Source organism: Momordica charantia (genome assembly GCF_013281855.1).
Source record: "Momordica charantia cultivar OHB3-1 chromosome 10 unlocalized genomic scaffold, Mcharantia_2.0 BLBB01000010.1, whole genome shotgun sequence".
Classification (NCBI taxonomy): Eukaryota; Viridiplantae; Streptophyta; class Magnoliopsida; order Cucurbitales; family Cucurbitaceae; genus Momordica; species Momordica charantia.
This window is the reverse complement of record NW_028275158.1, coordinates 18,263,002-18,280,391: the sequence shown is the minus strand read 5'-3', so window position 1 is coordinate 18,280,391 and position 17,390 is coordinate 18,263,002. Positions and strand designations below refer to the sequence as shown.

The window sequence follows — 17,390 nt, the reverse complement described above, 5'->3', positions numbered from 1 at the left end:
TTGAATTCTAGATCGTAAGACTCTTTAACGTACCAAAGAGTAAATTAAATATACAAATACATGTACAATAAAAAATTGGTTGAGGATATTATTTAATATTGGCAACTAAAATAATCAAAGATAAATTGTTTCACTTAACAACAATTTTTTAACATAAAATATTTAATAATTAATCTTTTTAAGTTTATAGGGATTAAATTATTATAGCTAACTTTTGGATGTGTACCTCCATATTGACAGCTTAAACCCATGATTTTAAAAAATAATCATAATATAAAAGTTACTTAAATTATATTTTGGCTCTTAAACATTTGCTTAATTATGCTTTAGTTATTGTCCTTCAACTACAATGTAAATATCATTAATTTAAATATCTTAGGTGAAACTATAAATTTGGACATGTTTAAAAAAAAACTATAAATTTGGAGCTTGAATTTTTAAGATTATATCTCTTTAATCTTTTAACCTTTAAAAATATCAATTATATTAACTGATTTTATACTCTAAGAAACCAAACCGATCCATAAGTATAATTCAACCTATCCTAATAAGATCGATTTTGTTTGACTCTTGATTTTGAATACAGACACTCCCAATAAGAGTTGCAACATGAGGCCAACACGAACATCAATGATGAAGATCAAATTGATCATAAGACACGTCATCATTTGGTTAACAACTTAACTTTGCAAGTGTTGCCTACAAAGAAAGTTTGAATATCTAAATTTTAATGACTCTGTAGCAAGGAAAGTTAGCGAACTAATCACTAACGTTTGAATGGACCGTTTAACCGTATTCCCGCCTCATAACCTATCTCATGCCTAAAATCTCGGAAATAACCGTCCAATTGAGCACACGACTCCAATAGTTATCTTTCCTTTCAAATAAATACCCTGAAGAGTAAGGAAAGAGGCACACAAACATTTTGATTTGAAACTTACTCTCTCGGAGATTTTAATATCTCGACTTATCATTTTTTTTTAAAAACTATTAATTAAGACATCTATTCCTTCATTTAAAATCAGAAGTTAAAATCTCCGCTCCACATTTCCTCAATGTAAAGTAATGGTCAAATCATAACATAAATGCAACTATGTTCGCATCGACTATGTATTTTAATAATCTTACAGGTAATTTTAAGTTCATAGAACAAAATAAAAAGAAACTAGTTGGATAGAAATGTAATTTAAGCAACAAAATAAAAAAAGTGGGGGAAAATGGTTGCTATCAAACAATCCATTACTGAGCATCTGCTTCAGTTGGACTGGTCTTTTGGTACAATTACCACAGCAGATTGTTTCAAATTTTGTCAGATTGTCTCAGCCATTCAAAATTTTCATCAATCAAACCCCATTTTCATTTTCATTTTCATTTCAATTCTCTCCTCTCTCTCCTCCATTTGATTTGCAGACTCCCCCTCAAGATTTTCAGTTGAAAATTCTGAAACCCACTACCACAGCACAGCCCATCCATGGTTCCACTCCCAATGTTGCTCCCTTTTTCCCTCACCCTCCTCTGACCAATCTTCGGTCTCTGTGATTTGCGAGTGACCCTTTTATTTTTTTACCCTTTCTGATTCATAATGGAATTCAATCGCACGTAAAACAAAAAGAAATTGCCCCAACTCGAGGCGTTTTCTCTTTATTTTATTTTCGCCATGGCTGCGGCTAAATGCTAAACTATTCCATTTCTTCCCATTTCTCTCTGTGTTCTCTTCAAATGCCCCTCAGATCCATTCTTTCGAGAGACTAAGAGAGGTAGAGAGGTGAGTTTCTTGTTCTGATGATGATGATGTTGTTCTAGGCCGTCAATGAAGCAGTGCCGAGGTAATTTACGGCAATTTTTCTGGGTTTTTTTTGGTTTTTGGTCGTGGGTTTGGATTGAAAAATGTGATTTCTGATTCATGCTTTGTGTTCTTCCTGTAAATCGAAAACCCATCTTTCAATTTTGTTTTTCTGTTTTTGTGTAGCTTTGATTTTGAGTTTGATCCTTCGTTGTTTCTAGAGCTTGCTGAGTTCCTTCATGCCCTCCAATGGAGGTTTTAGTAAGCGAAGGATTGGCTCGGAGGAACCCTCGCACCGGCGGTCGGACGGAGAAAGGCCCAGGCTCTTACTGTTGCATTCAACTTAAGCTTATGTGGGAGTGAATGAGCTGAAAACTTTGTGAAATTAGATCTGCTTCCAAGTTGTGAAAGCTCGGATTCATGGATTCTGATGGGGTCGCTGCAGAGTCTGCTCCGGCGACAGAGGAGATTATTTCCACCGGTCTCACCATCAAAATAGCACCAACTTCCGGCAGCAAACCGCCGGGAACTTCCCCTTCCGATTTGGCATTGCCGGACCCTAAAATCTCAATCGAATCCTCCCCTTACAACTCTCCTTCCCTTCTATCGCCGCCGTCGTCGGCGTTTGTTTCGGCTCTGCAGTCGCCGTACATATCGCCGAGGGCGGTGGTCCCAAAACCAGAAGAGAAGCTTAATCCGGCGGAGAACACGGCGGCGCTGACGTGTCCCTCACCGCTGGTCTCTCATTCTGAGGATATTCCGAGTAGTTCCTATACTCCTCCGTCGGACCAATATGAATATTCCGATGACTCACCTGATTCTAAGCTTCAGTTTGTGGCTTGTGTTCCGGTCTCCGACTCCGCTCCGCCGCGCATTTCGTTCTCCTTCCCAGTCCCCCGGATCTCCTTCGCCAAAGGGGGCGGCCCGCTCTCCCCCGTTTCCACATCAAAGCTCAGAAGCTGTGATGTCTACATTGGCTTCCACGGGAATGCTCCTGGCCTGCTGCGCTTCTGTAAATGGCTCAAATCAGAACTTGAGCTTCAAGGGATTGCCTGCTTCGTCGCGGACCGGTCCAAGTACTCCGATAACCAGAGCCACGAGATCGCCGACCGGGTTATTGGCTCTGTGACATTTGGGGTCGTCGTCCTCACAAGCTCAAGCTTCCACAACCATTTCACCTTGGAAGAGGTGAGATTCTTTGCACAGAAAAAGAATTTGATTCCCTTCTTTTTCGACATGGAGTCGTCTGAGATCTCGAGCTTTCTCAACTACAATTCCATGGATAAAGAGTACAAAGAGACAGTACAGGGATTAATGAAGTCCCATGAGTACAAGTTGGAAGCCAATGAAGGTAATTGGAGAAGCTGTGTAGCTAAAGCAGCTGGGATTTTAAGGGCAAAGCTTGGGAGGATGAGTACTGAAAGTGATGTTGAAACATTTGAGGAGCTGCCATTCCCAAGAAACAGATGCTTTGTGGGGAGGGAGAAGGAGATTATGGAAATGGAAACCACTCTGTTTGGAAGCAGAAGTTGTCAAAAGCAAGACAGTGCAGTTCCGGTTCCGCTTCCATTTCCGACCGCTGAAGGCAATGCCAGCCAGCAATCTGAAGGCCTAGCAGATGAAGAAAGTGAGCCAGTTACAGTGAGGGGAAGTAGATTCATTAATTTGGAGATAGGGAGGTCTGATAATCCAACTTTAGAGACTTGGGTTGAGCCAGTTAAAGGAAGAAATTCATTCAAGAAATTAAAACACAAGGAAATGGTGAAGAGTGGGAATCACAAGAGCTTGAGCGGCGGCATAGTCTGCATTAATGGGGTCCCTGGAATTGGAAAGACAGAGCTCGCTCTGGAATTTGCTTATAGATACTCCCAAAGATATAAGATGGTTTTATGGGTCGGTGGGGAAGCTCGGTACTTTCGACAAAACATATTGAATCTGTCTTTGAACTTGGGATTGGATATAAGTGCAGATGCCGAAAAGGATAGAGGGCGGTTTCGGAGTTTTGAGGAGCAAGAACTTGAGGCATTCAAGAGAGTCAAGAGGGAGCTGTTTGGAGACATGCCATATTTGTTGATCATTGACAATCTTGAGGCAGAGGAGGATTGGTGGGAAGGGAAAGATTTGAACGATTTGTTGCCGAGGAACACCGGGGGATCTCATGTGATCATCACGACGAGACTCGCTAAGGTGACAAGTTTTCGGATGATTAATATCCATCCATTGCCCTTGGCTGATGCAATGGTTTTGATGAGAGGAAGAAGGAAAAAAGAATACCCTGCTGATGAATTGGAATATCTGAGGAAGTTTGATGAGAAACTTGGAAGGTTGACATATGGTCTTTGGGTGATCGGGTCGCTGCTTTGTGAGCTCGCAATCGCCCCATCTTCTCTTTTCGAAGCTATCGAGCAAGTTCCGATCGATGACTGTTCTCCCTGCTCTTACATAAGTATAAACGAAGAACACTATTGCAAAAACAATCCCTTCCTGATGAAGATCATTTACTTCTCTTTCTCCATCTTAGAGCAAACAAATGGACCACTGGCATCAGGAATATTTCTGGTCGGGGCCTGGTTCGCCCCAGCGCCTGTTTCGGTATCTGTTCTAGCCACAGCAGCAAAGGATATGGCTGTCTCAAGAAAAGGGTTAAAAAAGTGGAGCAAATATCTGAGCCTCATGTTTGGTTGTTGCTCCTTTTGTATGGCTTCACAAGCTTGGAAGAGTGAGGAAGAATCTGCCCTTCTTCTGATCAAGTTCGGACTCGCCCGAAAAGCAAACAAGCAGCCAGGTTGTTGGATCCAATTCCATCCCATAACTCAAGTGTTTGCCAAAAGAAAGGAGGGTTTATCAGCTGCCAAGTCCATAGTTCAAGGGGTAAGGAAATCTAGTAGTAACACAATGGCAAACTTGGATCATCTATGGGCTTCTGCGTTTCTCGTCTTCGGTTTCAAATCCGAACCTCCATTTGTACAACTAAAGGCTGTCGATATGGTCCTATACATAAAAAAGACTGCCCTCCCCTTGGCGATTCGGGCGTTCACGACCTTTTCGAGATGCAACTCAGCACTAGAGTTGTTGAAGGTCTGCACAAATGCACTTGAAGAAGTAGAAAAGTCATTTGTATCTCAAATACAAGACTGGTGTGAAGGGTCCTTATGTTGGAAGAAGAAGTTCCAAGGCTTCCAGCGGGTCGACGAATACGTATGGCAGGACGTGACATTACTGAAAGCTACATTGCTCGAAACCCGAGCAAAGCTACTACTAAGAGGCGGACACTTCGACAGCGCCGAAGAACTATGCAGAACCTGCATAAGTATCAGAACAGTCATGTTGGGACACAACCATGCCCAAACCTTGGCATCTCAAGAAACGCTAGCGAAAATCGTTCGACTTCGGAGCAAGATCTGATGTAGTTAATAGTCCAGGACACTTGGTAAACTAGTTTTGATAGTTCAGTTATCAAGTGTTTGTATGTAAAATCAGATTTATGGGTCATATTGTCATAAATGTCACTGTTCTCTCTGCCATTCTAGTTTAACTGACATAAGAAAAATGGGATGAACTGATAAAATGCTTTAGTTTTGTAAATTCTTCTTCAACTTCTTGACTAGAATGGATTAAATTATAGTTTGTGATAAACAAAATGACAAAGAGGGAACCACAGTGGGATAAGGTTTTGGCATTTAAAACTTATAAAGCATTTCAACTAATGCCTGAAAGCTTATCTTAATACTTGGCTCACAAATGACTTACCCAAAAACACATATAGCAGAAAACCATTCTCTAATACCCACTTGCTTCAAATTCAAACTTCACTACTCTGTCATGAGCGATGGCTCGACATATCGGTATACCAATAATCAAAGCTCGAAATACATCGCATCAACTCAGGAGCATTAGCAGATCTGGTATGTCAACACATGTTCCTATGTCCATTCCAAAGAGCATCCTCGGCTCAGAAGTCACAGTCATCTTTTCCACTTTAACCAATAGAAAACTTCGATCGCACCGTAGTCCGGGCGGGGGCCACTTTACATGAAATTTCAGACAGGGAACTGAATGTTTTAACTAGGGTCCAATTATTTCAAGGCAAGGCAGGGAAATTCAGAGGTTCTAATTACAGGGCATGGAAAGCTGGCGAGTGATGGATGATCCATGCAGATGCAGCTGTGAGTCGGCAATATGAAATGTTTAGAGAGCCCCACGAGTGGTCAATTTGTTTATGTTAATAATCTTCAAAGCTTTTGAAGGGCAATACTAAGCCATATGTAAAGTGGTCCACAATTGCAATGGCTCCATTTTCTACGCACAGAAAAAGTTTTGGGAGATGTCTACATCGTCTCACCATGCAACTAAGTAATGTATTTTATTACCGCTCTAACACGGAGATTTAAATACTATTTTAGCTCTTATACTTTCTACAATTTATTTTGGTTGTTGTACTTTTAAACGGTTCATTTCGATTATTGTACATTTAACTTTTTTTTTAGTCTCTATACTTTCAAAATGTCTATTTTGGTCTCTTTATTCACTTTTTTCGATTATAATTTTAGCATGATATTTTACTTGCTAAATTTCTAAACATAGGCATAAATTGTATTATAAAATTTGTATTCAAATTTTTTAAATAAGAACCAAATTGGTCACTTTTCAAAACTACATTGACTAAAATGAATGTTATGAAACCACGAAAACCAAAATAGTATTTAATTAAGATTTTATGTATTAAAAAAAGATTAAATATACCACTAACTTATTGTCTTATGTTTTTTGTGCAATGAGAGTTTAACATGGTATCAAAGCAAAAGGTCCTGAAAAAATTATCGAATGTAACTACTTTCTAATAATTTTTAGATGTAGATTCAAAATCTATATGTCCTTAATAATTTATATAAGTTTGAGATACATTTTTGTATTCCTCGATACATTTTTGTGTTCCTCTCTCATATATCCAACGGTATAAATCACGTTGTTCCAACTTTTTAGATTTGATGATAATTCCTAAGCTCACAAGTCGGAGAGTGTTAAGAGTTTATATACCTATAATCAAATACATCATAATCTATCGACTTAAACTTTTCGATGTAGTAGTAATTTAACAAAGTAAGAAATCTATGTTACTAAGTCCACTATATTGTCGTTTCGTTCCCGACTAATAATGATTCTACTCTCCAACTCATATCAACAACTTAAATTTTTAGATTTAGCAATAGCCTAGTGGAAACCCATTTCATAAAAAGTTAGAAGCACACAACTTGGAAACACAAAACATGGCTTTAATGATGGTTTGCCAAAGAGAAAAAAAAAAAAAAAAGTTTTGCTTCCATGGAGTGATGAGAGAGAGAGAGAACCATATTGATCAAAAAGTGAAAAGGGCTAGATAGAGCCCTCCATTTCCATTCCTGTCTGCAAATATTCCCAACATCCGTATCACATCTCCTTTTTTTTTTTACCTTCTCTTCTTAAAGTAGTGCCCTCTCTCTCCTCTCTTTCTCTCTCTCCTTTCTCTCTTTCTCTTACTGCTCTGAATGCTTTTAATGGATATATATATTTCATGGTCCAGCTGCCACCTTTGCATGCGAGCGTGCTTTCTCTTCTCTTCTCTTCTCTACCCATTCTTCTATCATTTCTATTGTTAACATGAGCATAGCTCAATATTAATTGACATGTATTTCTTCCTTCGAAGTCAGAGGTTCGATCCCCGTATCCCCAAATTATTGTTCTCAAGGGAAAAAAAAGATCTCTAAGATCTCTTCTGTGCCAAACCACCAAAGGACATCAAATTAGCAAAATAACACTCGCCCTTTTCTGTTCTCATCAAAATACTCGCTTGTATGATCAAAAATCAATCTTGTGAGACAGAGAGAGGGATTCCATCAAATGACAAGATGTCAACTAATCTTCATGTTCAATACAGTAATGGAAGTTAATCTAAAGCTTGTGATGTTCTACTCACTAATGGCTGCTACTGATTTGATTCGACTGTCAAGGAATCTCCTTTTTCCTTCTGTTTGTTTGTTTCTTTAGGCTATATGTCATGTGTGTGTTGAATCTGTGGAGCCTTTTAGACTAGCAAAATAAATGGTTGTCATGAATTCAAACGTATGAGAAATTGGGTAAGGCTGAACAGGAAAAAAAAAAGATATTAAACATCGGGAAAGCTCGGTTCCATTACGTTTTGGTCGAAGGTTCGATACGATTATTCTTTGAAAACCACTTGTACATATATATATATATATATATATATATATATATATTTATATATATTTATATCCTAATCTCTTCCATAGCTTTAGAACTGGCTTAATAACACAGCCACTCCCCCCTCTCTGAATCTCCATCTGTATGTATCTTCATCATCTGGTAAAATGTGTATCACTGTCAACCGCTCTGCTTTTGTCGTCGCTGAAGGTCATTTCTTTTTCTGTCCATCAGCACAAGTCTATGAGCATATCCCCAAAAAAACGCATTTGGCTACCGAAAAAAACAACCAAACTTTGCAAGAAACATTGGATTGTTGTTCGATGGCACGAACGAACGAACTTGCCTAGCAGAAACTACAATGAGCAAAGATCTTGAGTTAATAAACTCTTTTCTTGTGGATGTATAACAAAGCCCCTACTAAAAGACTCCCCTCCTGCAGACGTACGGTGCTTCCGAAGTACAATCCCACTTCACGGGACTTGTGTGGTCTTTCCCGGACAGGACTGACTGAAAACTCGAACTGCGTGCGGTCGTGTGTTTATCAGGATTTGAACCCTCCTTTGGTTGATAACAATATGGATTTACATGTAACGGATTGCCACTGGAAGTGAAGGGGATTGAAACACCAGGTGCTATAATTTGAAGAGTAGTCATCATGCCTCCAGGGTATTTTGGATCATTGGCCATCAATCTGGCTTCACAGTAAGAAGAAGCATCACCCATTGGATTAATTTCCTTGATGGCATTCATCTGCTGATGATGATGATCAGGCATTTTGATGGTGGTTCTATTTGTGTTGTACACAGATGCTTCGTTTAGTTTGCGCTCAGGTTGGTTCGGTGCTTCGCTCATGCAAGAATGCAGATTGTAGTCGCTTTTGTATGCCCGCGAGGCTGTATGCTCGCTATCTGTCTGCTGCTTCAGAAGCAAAGCGGCTGGTTCTCGAACATGTGATGGTGGCATGTTCAGATTTGCTGGGTTCCTGAAGCCCTTCGACAACCTTACATCAAGACTCCACCCGAACACATTACCTGCATTTTGATCTTTCAAGGAATCTTGATGCTGCCAATGAGGAAAGGAGCTTCGAGTATTTTGTGAGGAACTGTTAACGTAACTCGGAGCCTGAGTAGAGGAGACGTGGTTAAGTTGCGGATGCTGCTGCTTAACTGGCATAGGGATATCTTCCTCATCTTTGTTTACCACCATCAAATTCTTGCCCATTAACCTGAGTACAGGATTAGAAGTAGCTGGACTGGCAGGCTCGCACTTACTCCTTGAAAATCTTGATCCTGGATCAGAGAAACCATCTGAAGGATGGGCCTTCAAAGACGACTTAGCGATTGGGAATTCCATATTCTCGGATAATGAATGTCGGCAATTGCCCAATGAAGACGCTTCAGGCAGAATGTCGAAGCTGTTCGGTCTACCATTCAGACTGTAAGTTATCTGCTTTCTTTCCATCACTGGCATGGTTTCCAAACGCGATGCCTGATGCCTTATCAGTTGTGGTTCTTGAAAAGTTACATTGATGCTGTGAGACATTCTGCCAACCCTCTGACAACGGCAAGGCTGGGCATCATTTACGACACTGAGAGTTCCCCTTTCGACGGATAACTTGTTGGTTTTAAACATATCACCATTTGTCCTTCCATCTCCCATACAAGTTACATGAGGCAAGCCAACATCATTTTCGACAAAAGGCAAAGCACCAGCATTTGGAGATACCGACCCTAGTTTATCATGAAATACATCAGATACTCCATATGAATTATTAAGCTTCAAACAAGATCTAGATGCTGCAGAGTTAGAGATGGTTGATGTTGCAGAAATAGGCGAACCCGATGAATCCCCATCAATCAAATCATGCTGATCTTGGCAAGAATGAACCCAGCTATTGCTTAATGAGGAATTTCCTCGAAATTCTTCAGATCTCATGTCTCGGGGGGGACTTGGCAAAAATGATCCCGGAGGTCCCGGAATAGATATCGGATCGACCTCAAAACAAGATTTTCCTCGCCTGACTTCAGAATCCAATTCTCTTCCATTATGAACATCATGCCCAATCATGGCACTGCAGTCTTCATCAGCAAAAAACATTTCTTGTCCATGACCAAAACTTGACTCACTGAAACCGCCTTTCGTCCCATCTCCATAGAAGGAGCATGAACAATTCTGAGTAGATTGTGGCATGCCACACCGAATCTTGGCGTTGCTGTTCGACTTCAAAAACTGAGGATCCATAGATTTACAAAAGCACATGAAGCTCTCCTTTGGAGCTAGCTTTGAAGAAGAATCCACACTGACATCTTCATGAAACAAACTCTCCTTACTAGCAAGTTCAAGGCTCTCAATTTTTTCTTGAAACTCAGCACCCATTTTAACATGAGAATCCATATTTTCCTCCTCATGATGCCTGTCATATTTGGGTTCTGACTCCGAACTACTCAGAGATATGGCTTCGCTCATTGCTTCTCTCTTGCTTCTGTTTTTTAGTTCACTACTTACTTTAGGAGATACCACTTCAGTAACCTCTTCCTTTTCGGATTGACTATCGATACTTCTGTCTGATAAACTATGGCTGTGATCTAATTCAGAATGCCAGGCAGTTATCTCTTCTTCCACATGTGACCCAAAATGGTCCCCAGGCTTCTCACAGGTAGATATTCTATTGAACTCAGGAGACTTGGATCCGGTAATAGATGACCGGCTGCTGGCAAGGACCTCTTTTCTCCGTGCTTTTAGTGCATTTTCATGCCAATTCCTAGACAATTTGTTGTTAGAACCAGGTGGCACATCAGATGCCGGATAATTTTTCATGATTTTCCCATTGGCATTTTGAGGTTTCAATAAGCAGTTGTTGCCAACAAAATAGCTACCTTTCCTCAGATGGTTGGTAATCTTTTTCTTTTGCATCAGAGAACCGCTATCGATCATTTCTCCAGAAAATGAACTTCTCAAACTCCTCCTCACAGGAGACCACCCTCCCATATCTGAAATAGGGGCTTCGTACTCCGTGTAATCGGTTCTCTCACTGCTTTCAGGAGATGAAACACAATTCTCAGAAAAATTGGTCTGATCCTGAACTTGACTTCTCTCAATAAACGAGTTGGCCAAAACCGATCGATCAGTATCAACTGCCGTTCCATGAGGCACGTGCCATTTAAATGTAGAAGGTTGATAGCCTTCTTTTCTGGTGCTCTTACTGGCTCTGGTTCTTTTTGAGCACGCCCACTGTTGTAAAGTTCCAGAATCATGGGGTTTCGCTTGCTTTGTTATTTTATGTACCTCCAAGCTACTACTTCCTTTCCGCTGGTTGTGCGCTTCTTGAACCTTGTCAATCGGTCAAGAAAAAATAAACTCAGCAACAATACAAGGCTATATGAGCATGCCATATTGTTAGAAATTTGCAGAGAAGCTCCTCCTCTTAAAGTGATTGTAATTCTAACCATTGCCATGAATAGTAAAAAATTAACTATAACATCATACTCAAAATTATACCCCCTTAATGTTTGTCAATGCTTGTTGAAGCAAAATTCGACATAAAGAGAATGGATGAACACAGAAAAGGAACAGAAACGGCAAAAATGACCTCATTTTCACCATAAATTTATGTGAATTTTCCAGTTCCCAGAAGAATCCAGATGCCAAAACTTAAGTCCTAAAATGTTGAAATCTATAGTTTAGGATGAGTGGTATATACCTGAGAAATACACTTCTGAGATGAAACTTTTCTGCCTTGAGCAGCTACTTTAAAATACTTGTGATGTTTTGATGTATGGCATTTTTTCTTTTTGGCTGAATGGAGCTTTCTTGCCTTTAATCCTCTGAGTTTCCTTGAACCAAGATCATCGTCTTGCACTTTCAGCACCGATGAAGGAGAATTAAACTTGGACAAAATTCGAAGTTTAGTTCCATTGGCATCAATATAAACTGAACCAGAATTACCAATGTCCTCAGGATGAACTGGCACCACTTTCTGCTTTTTCCCTCCATTAGCCTGACAATTTTCAATATCCTGAGCAGGAAGGCCTGATAAAGAAGCCCAAGCTGTACCGTTTCTTCTGTCGAGCTCTTCCAACGTGCAAACACGAGCTGTAGCATAGATATCTACCATCAACTTCGTCTTCCTTGGCTTGATCCTATACCTCGTGAGTTTGGAGTCTGATGTACACTTAGGAGTTGATGCTATAGAAAGACACTGATCAATATGAGCATTCAAAGTGGTGTTTGATGAAGAGGAGAAAGTCTTGCAGACAGGGCATATTTTTGAAGCCATCGACTCCGATACGGTACTAAAACTCATAGCAATATCTGCAGCCGATGTTTGGTCAGTGTGATTAGTAGATTTTCTGATTAACTTGCACCTTTTACCAGAGGCTTTGATTTTACTTTCGTTCTTTTCAGATTCCAGAAAACCACTAGTCTCCACTTCAGCCGGGGTTTCCAATAAACGATCGGTTTTCAAAGATGAACTTGATGGTCCACTTGTGGAAACCAATTCTTTTTGGGGCTGCGAGATGCTTGTCATGGTGGAAGAGAAACCATTGTTTTCTCCTTCACATCTCCATGAACTTGATTCAATGCAAGTGCTTACTTGCTTTTCATCCAACTTAGCATCTGAAGTGTCTAGTTCTCCATGTTCTTTACGCCCAGAAAACTCCCCATCAAAAACACTTATATCTTGGAACTCTGATGTAGAACTTCCACCTCCACACTGCACGAGGCACTGGTTTCTCACGAGATCCGGAGATTGAAAAGGTGGTAACAAATCCTTTACACCATGTTTCAAACAAAGCTGCAAATGTTTGAGGGAAAATGGCCAGTTGTTTTGGATATCCTTGCTCCGAGCACCAAAGACATAATCTCTGCATCATTAAAACCATTCTGTCATCAATAACGACCCATGCATACTAACTCTCACAAAGCTCAAAAACTCATTACAACTAACTAACAACTCTTTAGTTCAACAGCTTAGAGAACAAAAAGTTCACAAAAACCAAAATCTCAATAAATTAGACATTTCACATCAATATATGATCTAGAACGCAACTGAACAAAGTGAATTCATGTTATCCAAGTATGCAACATACATGTTATGGTGAGAACAAAAGAAGACAAACAATAAATTAAAAGGTAACAAAAGCATAGGTCTAGAGAGAGGACAATGACCTGACTATATGAATTCCACATCCACAGTAGCATCAAGGAAGAAAAAAGGCAAAGATTATAAGTGAGAAAAAAGTTTATATGTTAAGAAGATAGTGAAGAATGAAACAGATAAAATGAACCCATTGAGAAGCAAAAGTCTTAAGAGTGAGGCCCCATGTGGGGCTAAGAAACAAGAAGGCAAGCAACAATTTACCAAGTGGATCTACCCCAACAGAGATTTTTCCAGAGATATGGGGCTCAAAACTTTAAGATCATCAAATAGAAAAACAGGAGAAATTTACGGCTTTAGAGTGAGTTTTAAAAAAACAAACAAAACCAAAACCAGAGAAGAGGAAAAGGAGTCACTATTCAGAGGAAAAAGAAATATTATGATTATTATTACCTCAAGGAGAAGTTTGAGAATGTAGTGGAAGAGTGGTCAAGAACGGCGGCGTTTGATGGATCCTCCTCCTCTGGCAAGGGAAGGTTTTGAGAAGCCCTCTCATCATCATCATCATGGTTGTTGATTCTCAGTTGCTGCTGCTGGTATGGGGGATCTGGTGGAGGGTTTTCAATGGATAACATCTGATGAAAAGCTTCTCTAATGATCTTGTGCTGTTTTCCAAACAGTCACAAGCTCTACTACTTCTACTACTGTCTCCACTGCTAGGCCTTATCTTTAACTTAGACTTCAGCATATATATTTTTAAAAGAAAAGTACAGTCTTTTCTCTCTCTCTCTCTCTCTTTCTCTCTCTCCTTCTTCAGCCTTCTTTTGCTCAAAATTCTTCCTCACCACAAAGCAGCAGAAACCCAGAAGAAGGAAGATCGAGCAACCCCACCAGAATCTTCATCCATTAACCTGTTGAAAAGAGAAGAAATGGACATGAAATCATGAATTACAAGAGAGATCCAAGCGAGTAGAGGCAGAATAGAAGGCTCTAGAACTAGCTAGAACGTTATTTTATGTGGTGGGAATGAAGATTTTGGAAAGCCTCTGACGTGAAAATCGAAAAAACAAGGGAAGAAGTAGTTCCAAAAGCAGAAACAAGAGAAGGAACAAAGAAAATTTTTACTGAGTTTTGAAGGTCATTTCATGAGGATAAACCCAGAAAATAGTGCTCAAAATTGGGGCTGTAAAGTTCCAAATATGATGGTTTCTGTTTGGAAGATCAAGAGGGAGAAGTGGAAAGGCATGAAATCTGGAGAGATTTCATATTAAGAGACAAAACCCACCAAGGAAAAGGAAGTAAACAACCGATTGAAGGAGCCGATCAGTAAAAAGAAGAGCTGCAAAAAAACAACAGCAAACCAGAGAGGAAGAAGAAATCTACTTTTTTAGAAACCCAAAAGAGAAACAAAACCCCAAATCTTGTTGGAGTGAACAGTGGAGGAGCTAAACCTTAACAAAGGAAATTGGTAAATCAAATAGAAAACAAGTAAAAGCAGAGGCCAAGCACAGCACAGCTCAGATCCTTCATTTTGAATCATGGAAAGAGGAGAAAAAATTCAGAGGAGGGAGTGAGAGTAGATCATGAAATAACCCAGAAAGTGAAACTAAAAACTAAAAACCAAAAAACAGGCAATAAAGGAAGAAAATTTAAGAAAAACAAGACCCAGAAGAGGATCCATGGAAATAGAGCAGAGAAAACACAAACCTATGTATCTGATGGTGAAATTGGCAGCAAAGCTCAAAAGAAAAATAGGGTCTCTTCAGAAGGGGGAAATAGACAAAGGGGAAGAAGAGAAATATGAAGAGAGAGAGAGAGGAGAGAAAAAAACAGCACCACCCACTAACACATCAAAGGGGCATCAGGTTCTTGCTTTCTCTCTCTATCAAAAAAGCAGGTTTTGTAGCACTAAACACACCACGATTCACCTCCCCAATCTGTGAATATGCGTCAAGAGACCGACTTTGTGGAGGAGAGAGAAACTTACGCAACAAAAAAAATGAATAATGAAGAGAGAGAGGAAGGAGAAGAAAAAGTGTTTGTTTTGATGCATAATTTTCTTCCTTTTTCCTTTCTTCTCACTCTCTCTCTCTCATTTTGTAAATGACATGGATACAAAAATACAGAGAAAGCTGTCTAAACACTGTACCTACCCTGCTCTGCCACTCGCTCTTTCTTTGAAAATACATAATTTTATCAATTCTTTAACTTATTATTCAACTGTTTATTTGCAGTTTTAAAAGTTTAAATGGTTTATATTTTACTATTTTTAATCATATTCTTATGTTTCTTTTTTTTAATATCCGTGAATATTCAAATCAACTTACGCGTATATCGATTAATTTCACGGGACAACTGTCTGATCCTACAATATTTTGCTGCTGAAAAATATATATAAATTACTAATTCTTAAGATGAGTGGTCATCATGAAATTTGATCTTGTGTTTCCTTTTTAATACAATAAATGGGATGAGAAATTCAAACTCGTAACATATCTACAGGTACTAATTAAAGTTGAGCTTACATTAGCATTATCTTCATATGTTAAAGGGTAGTTTATGTGATTATACTAGGTAGCAAATGGTAAAATTTTTTATTAATAACTAAGCCATATAAGAGAAAATTTTGAAATTTATAGCAACTTCTAAGAAGTGGAATTACCTAATCTATTATCTAAATTTATGTGAACTCACTAATGGCATGGCATGTTTTGTGATTTTCTAAAATTAATTATATTTTATTGTCAAGCATTAGACATGGTTTGGAAGTGATTTGTCATAGTAAAAAATTACTTTACTTTCATTTAAGATTGTTAAGTCGTTTTGTAAATTTACAAAACTAGTTTTAGCTTCGTCAAAATCACTCTAAAAATGCTCTAATCCTAAATATTGTGCAACGTAAATTTACATTTCACATGATAATAGCGTGTGATTACTATGAGCATAATTCAACGATTAAGACATCTGGTTCCGTCATTAGAGATCAAAAGTTCAATCTTCCACTCTATTAAAAAGGAAAAAAAAACGAAGAAGGATATAATTGAAAAATGTAAAAACAAAAATGAAAGCTTTCAAAAATAATAGATACTAAATAAAAAAGAAAACCAAAAATAAGATTAAAAACATGAACAACAGTTACCTACATACCAATGAGTACAGTTCCTTTTCTTATGGAAAAGAATTTTATCGATTATGGCATCCAATAAATAATCGATTTAGATGATGGAATATCAAAGTCTCAATTTTATAAAATGTCAATTGATGTTGAAAAAAATTCAATACAAAAATTCAAAATTATATTTAAATTAACGAATAAGAATTTTGAAGTTTCTAAATAAGTTAAAAGTTATTATTAATAAATATTATGTCTACCTCAGTAATATTTTGTTGATATATTTTCTGAGAAAAATATAGATTAAAAGATATTTTTGGTTCTATTGAAGCAATGATTTAGTTTTGAACTTTAAAATGTAATAATTTAGTTATTGTAGTTTAAAATTTGTAATGATTTAGTCTCTATCCTGAAAATTTTGTCAAATTTCTTATATATGTAGATTAATAAATCAATAAGGGACCATGTGTTTACAAATTACAAAGACTAAATTGTTATATGACGAAAATCAACATTTAATTTTGATGAGACTTTTTACCGTAGGGACTAAATTATTACAAATTTTAAACTATAGAGATTAAATTCTTACATACTACCGTTCAGAGACTATATTATTACTGTTTTTTTTAGTACTACATTATTACTATTTTAAAAGTACATAGAATAAATCATTGCTGTTGATGCGTAAATTTGGTAGCCACACACACTTCAATACTTAAGTTAGGATAGGGGGTTGAAGAATTATGTAGGTTTTTCCGCATACCTCAAGGCTAAGTTCTTCCTATAAATCTCTAGGAAACCTAGTTACTTCGGGTCTATATGTAGCATCGTCATGGATCGGATGTAAGGAGAAAAGACAGTCGGCCCTTTACTAAACCTCATCGACTGGGCACGGGAGCAAACAACTAGTCGGCCGGGTGTCAGGTCTTGGTTGACCAGGTCCCGTGCTATCACTCATCTATCAAATTTTTGAGTTCCGACTTTCGTTCTTCCTTCTCCTGATTTGGGTCCATATAGAATTTCTTCCTTGTTCATGGATATCGTGGATCCGTAGTTTGCTCGTCGAATTCAACTTTATTTCTCCTGTGACAATTACTTTAACGAAAGTACAGAGACTAGAACATATTTTTTAATATTAGAAAGTTTGGTAAGAAGTTATTTTTGTTAAATATTATTTAGACGGGAGGAGAGAGATA

The 17,390-nt window shown here is 38.3% G+C and overlaps 2 protein-coding genes across 4 annotated transcripts; one reads left to right on the top strand and one right to left on the bottom strand.

The window, feature by feature from the left end:
• Positions 1-1,320: 1,320 nt before the first annotated feature.
• LOC111013389 (P-loop containing nucleoside triphosphate hydrolases superfamily protein) lies at positions 1,321-5,318 on the top strand. Of its 2 annotated transcripts, none has more exons than XM_022287824.2 (2): positions 1,321-1,826; positions 2,005-5,318. In XM_022287824.2, the coding sequence occupies exon 2, from the start codon at positions 2,204-2,206 to the stop codon at positions 5,186-5,188; it is 2,985 nt and encodes a 994-aa protein (XP_022143516.1). In that variant the 5' UTR covers positions 1,321-1,826; positions 2,005-2,203; the 3' UTR covers positions 5,189-5,318. The 2 variants fall into 2 exon arrangements, with proteins under 2 accessions (XP_022143516.1, XP_022143517.1); XM_022287825.2 differs by having other exon boundaries at positions 1,970-5,318.
• A 2,937-nt stretch (positions 5,319-8,255) lies between these two features.
• On the bottom strand, positions 8,256-15,154 carry LOC111013341 (hapless protein). Of its 2 annotated transcripts, none has more exons than XM_022287773.2 (4): positions 14,790-15,154; positions 13,536-13,993; positions 11,685-12,849; positions 8,256-11,314 (listed from the first exon to the last, which is right to left on the bottom strand). In XM_022287773.2, the coding sequence occupies exons 2-4, from the start codon at positions 13,715-13,717 to the stop codon at positions 8,402-8,404; spliced, it is 4,260 nt and encodes a 1,419-aa protein (XP_022143465.1). In that variant the 5' UTR covers positions 13,718-13,993; positions 14,790-15,154; the 3' UTR covers positions 8,256-8,401. The 2 variants fall into 2 exon arrangements, with proteins under 2 accessions (XP_022143465.1, XP_087974805.1); XM_088118679.1 differs by having other exon boundaries at positions 14,919-15,154.
• Between the last annotated feature and the right edge of the window lie 2,236 nt (positions 15,155-17,390).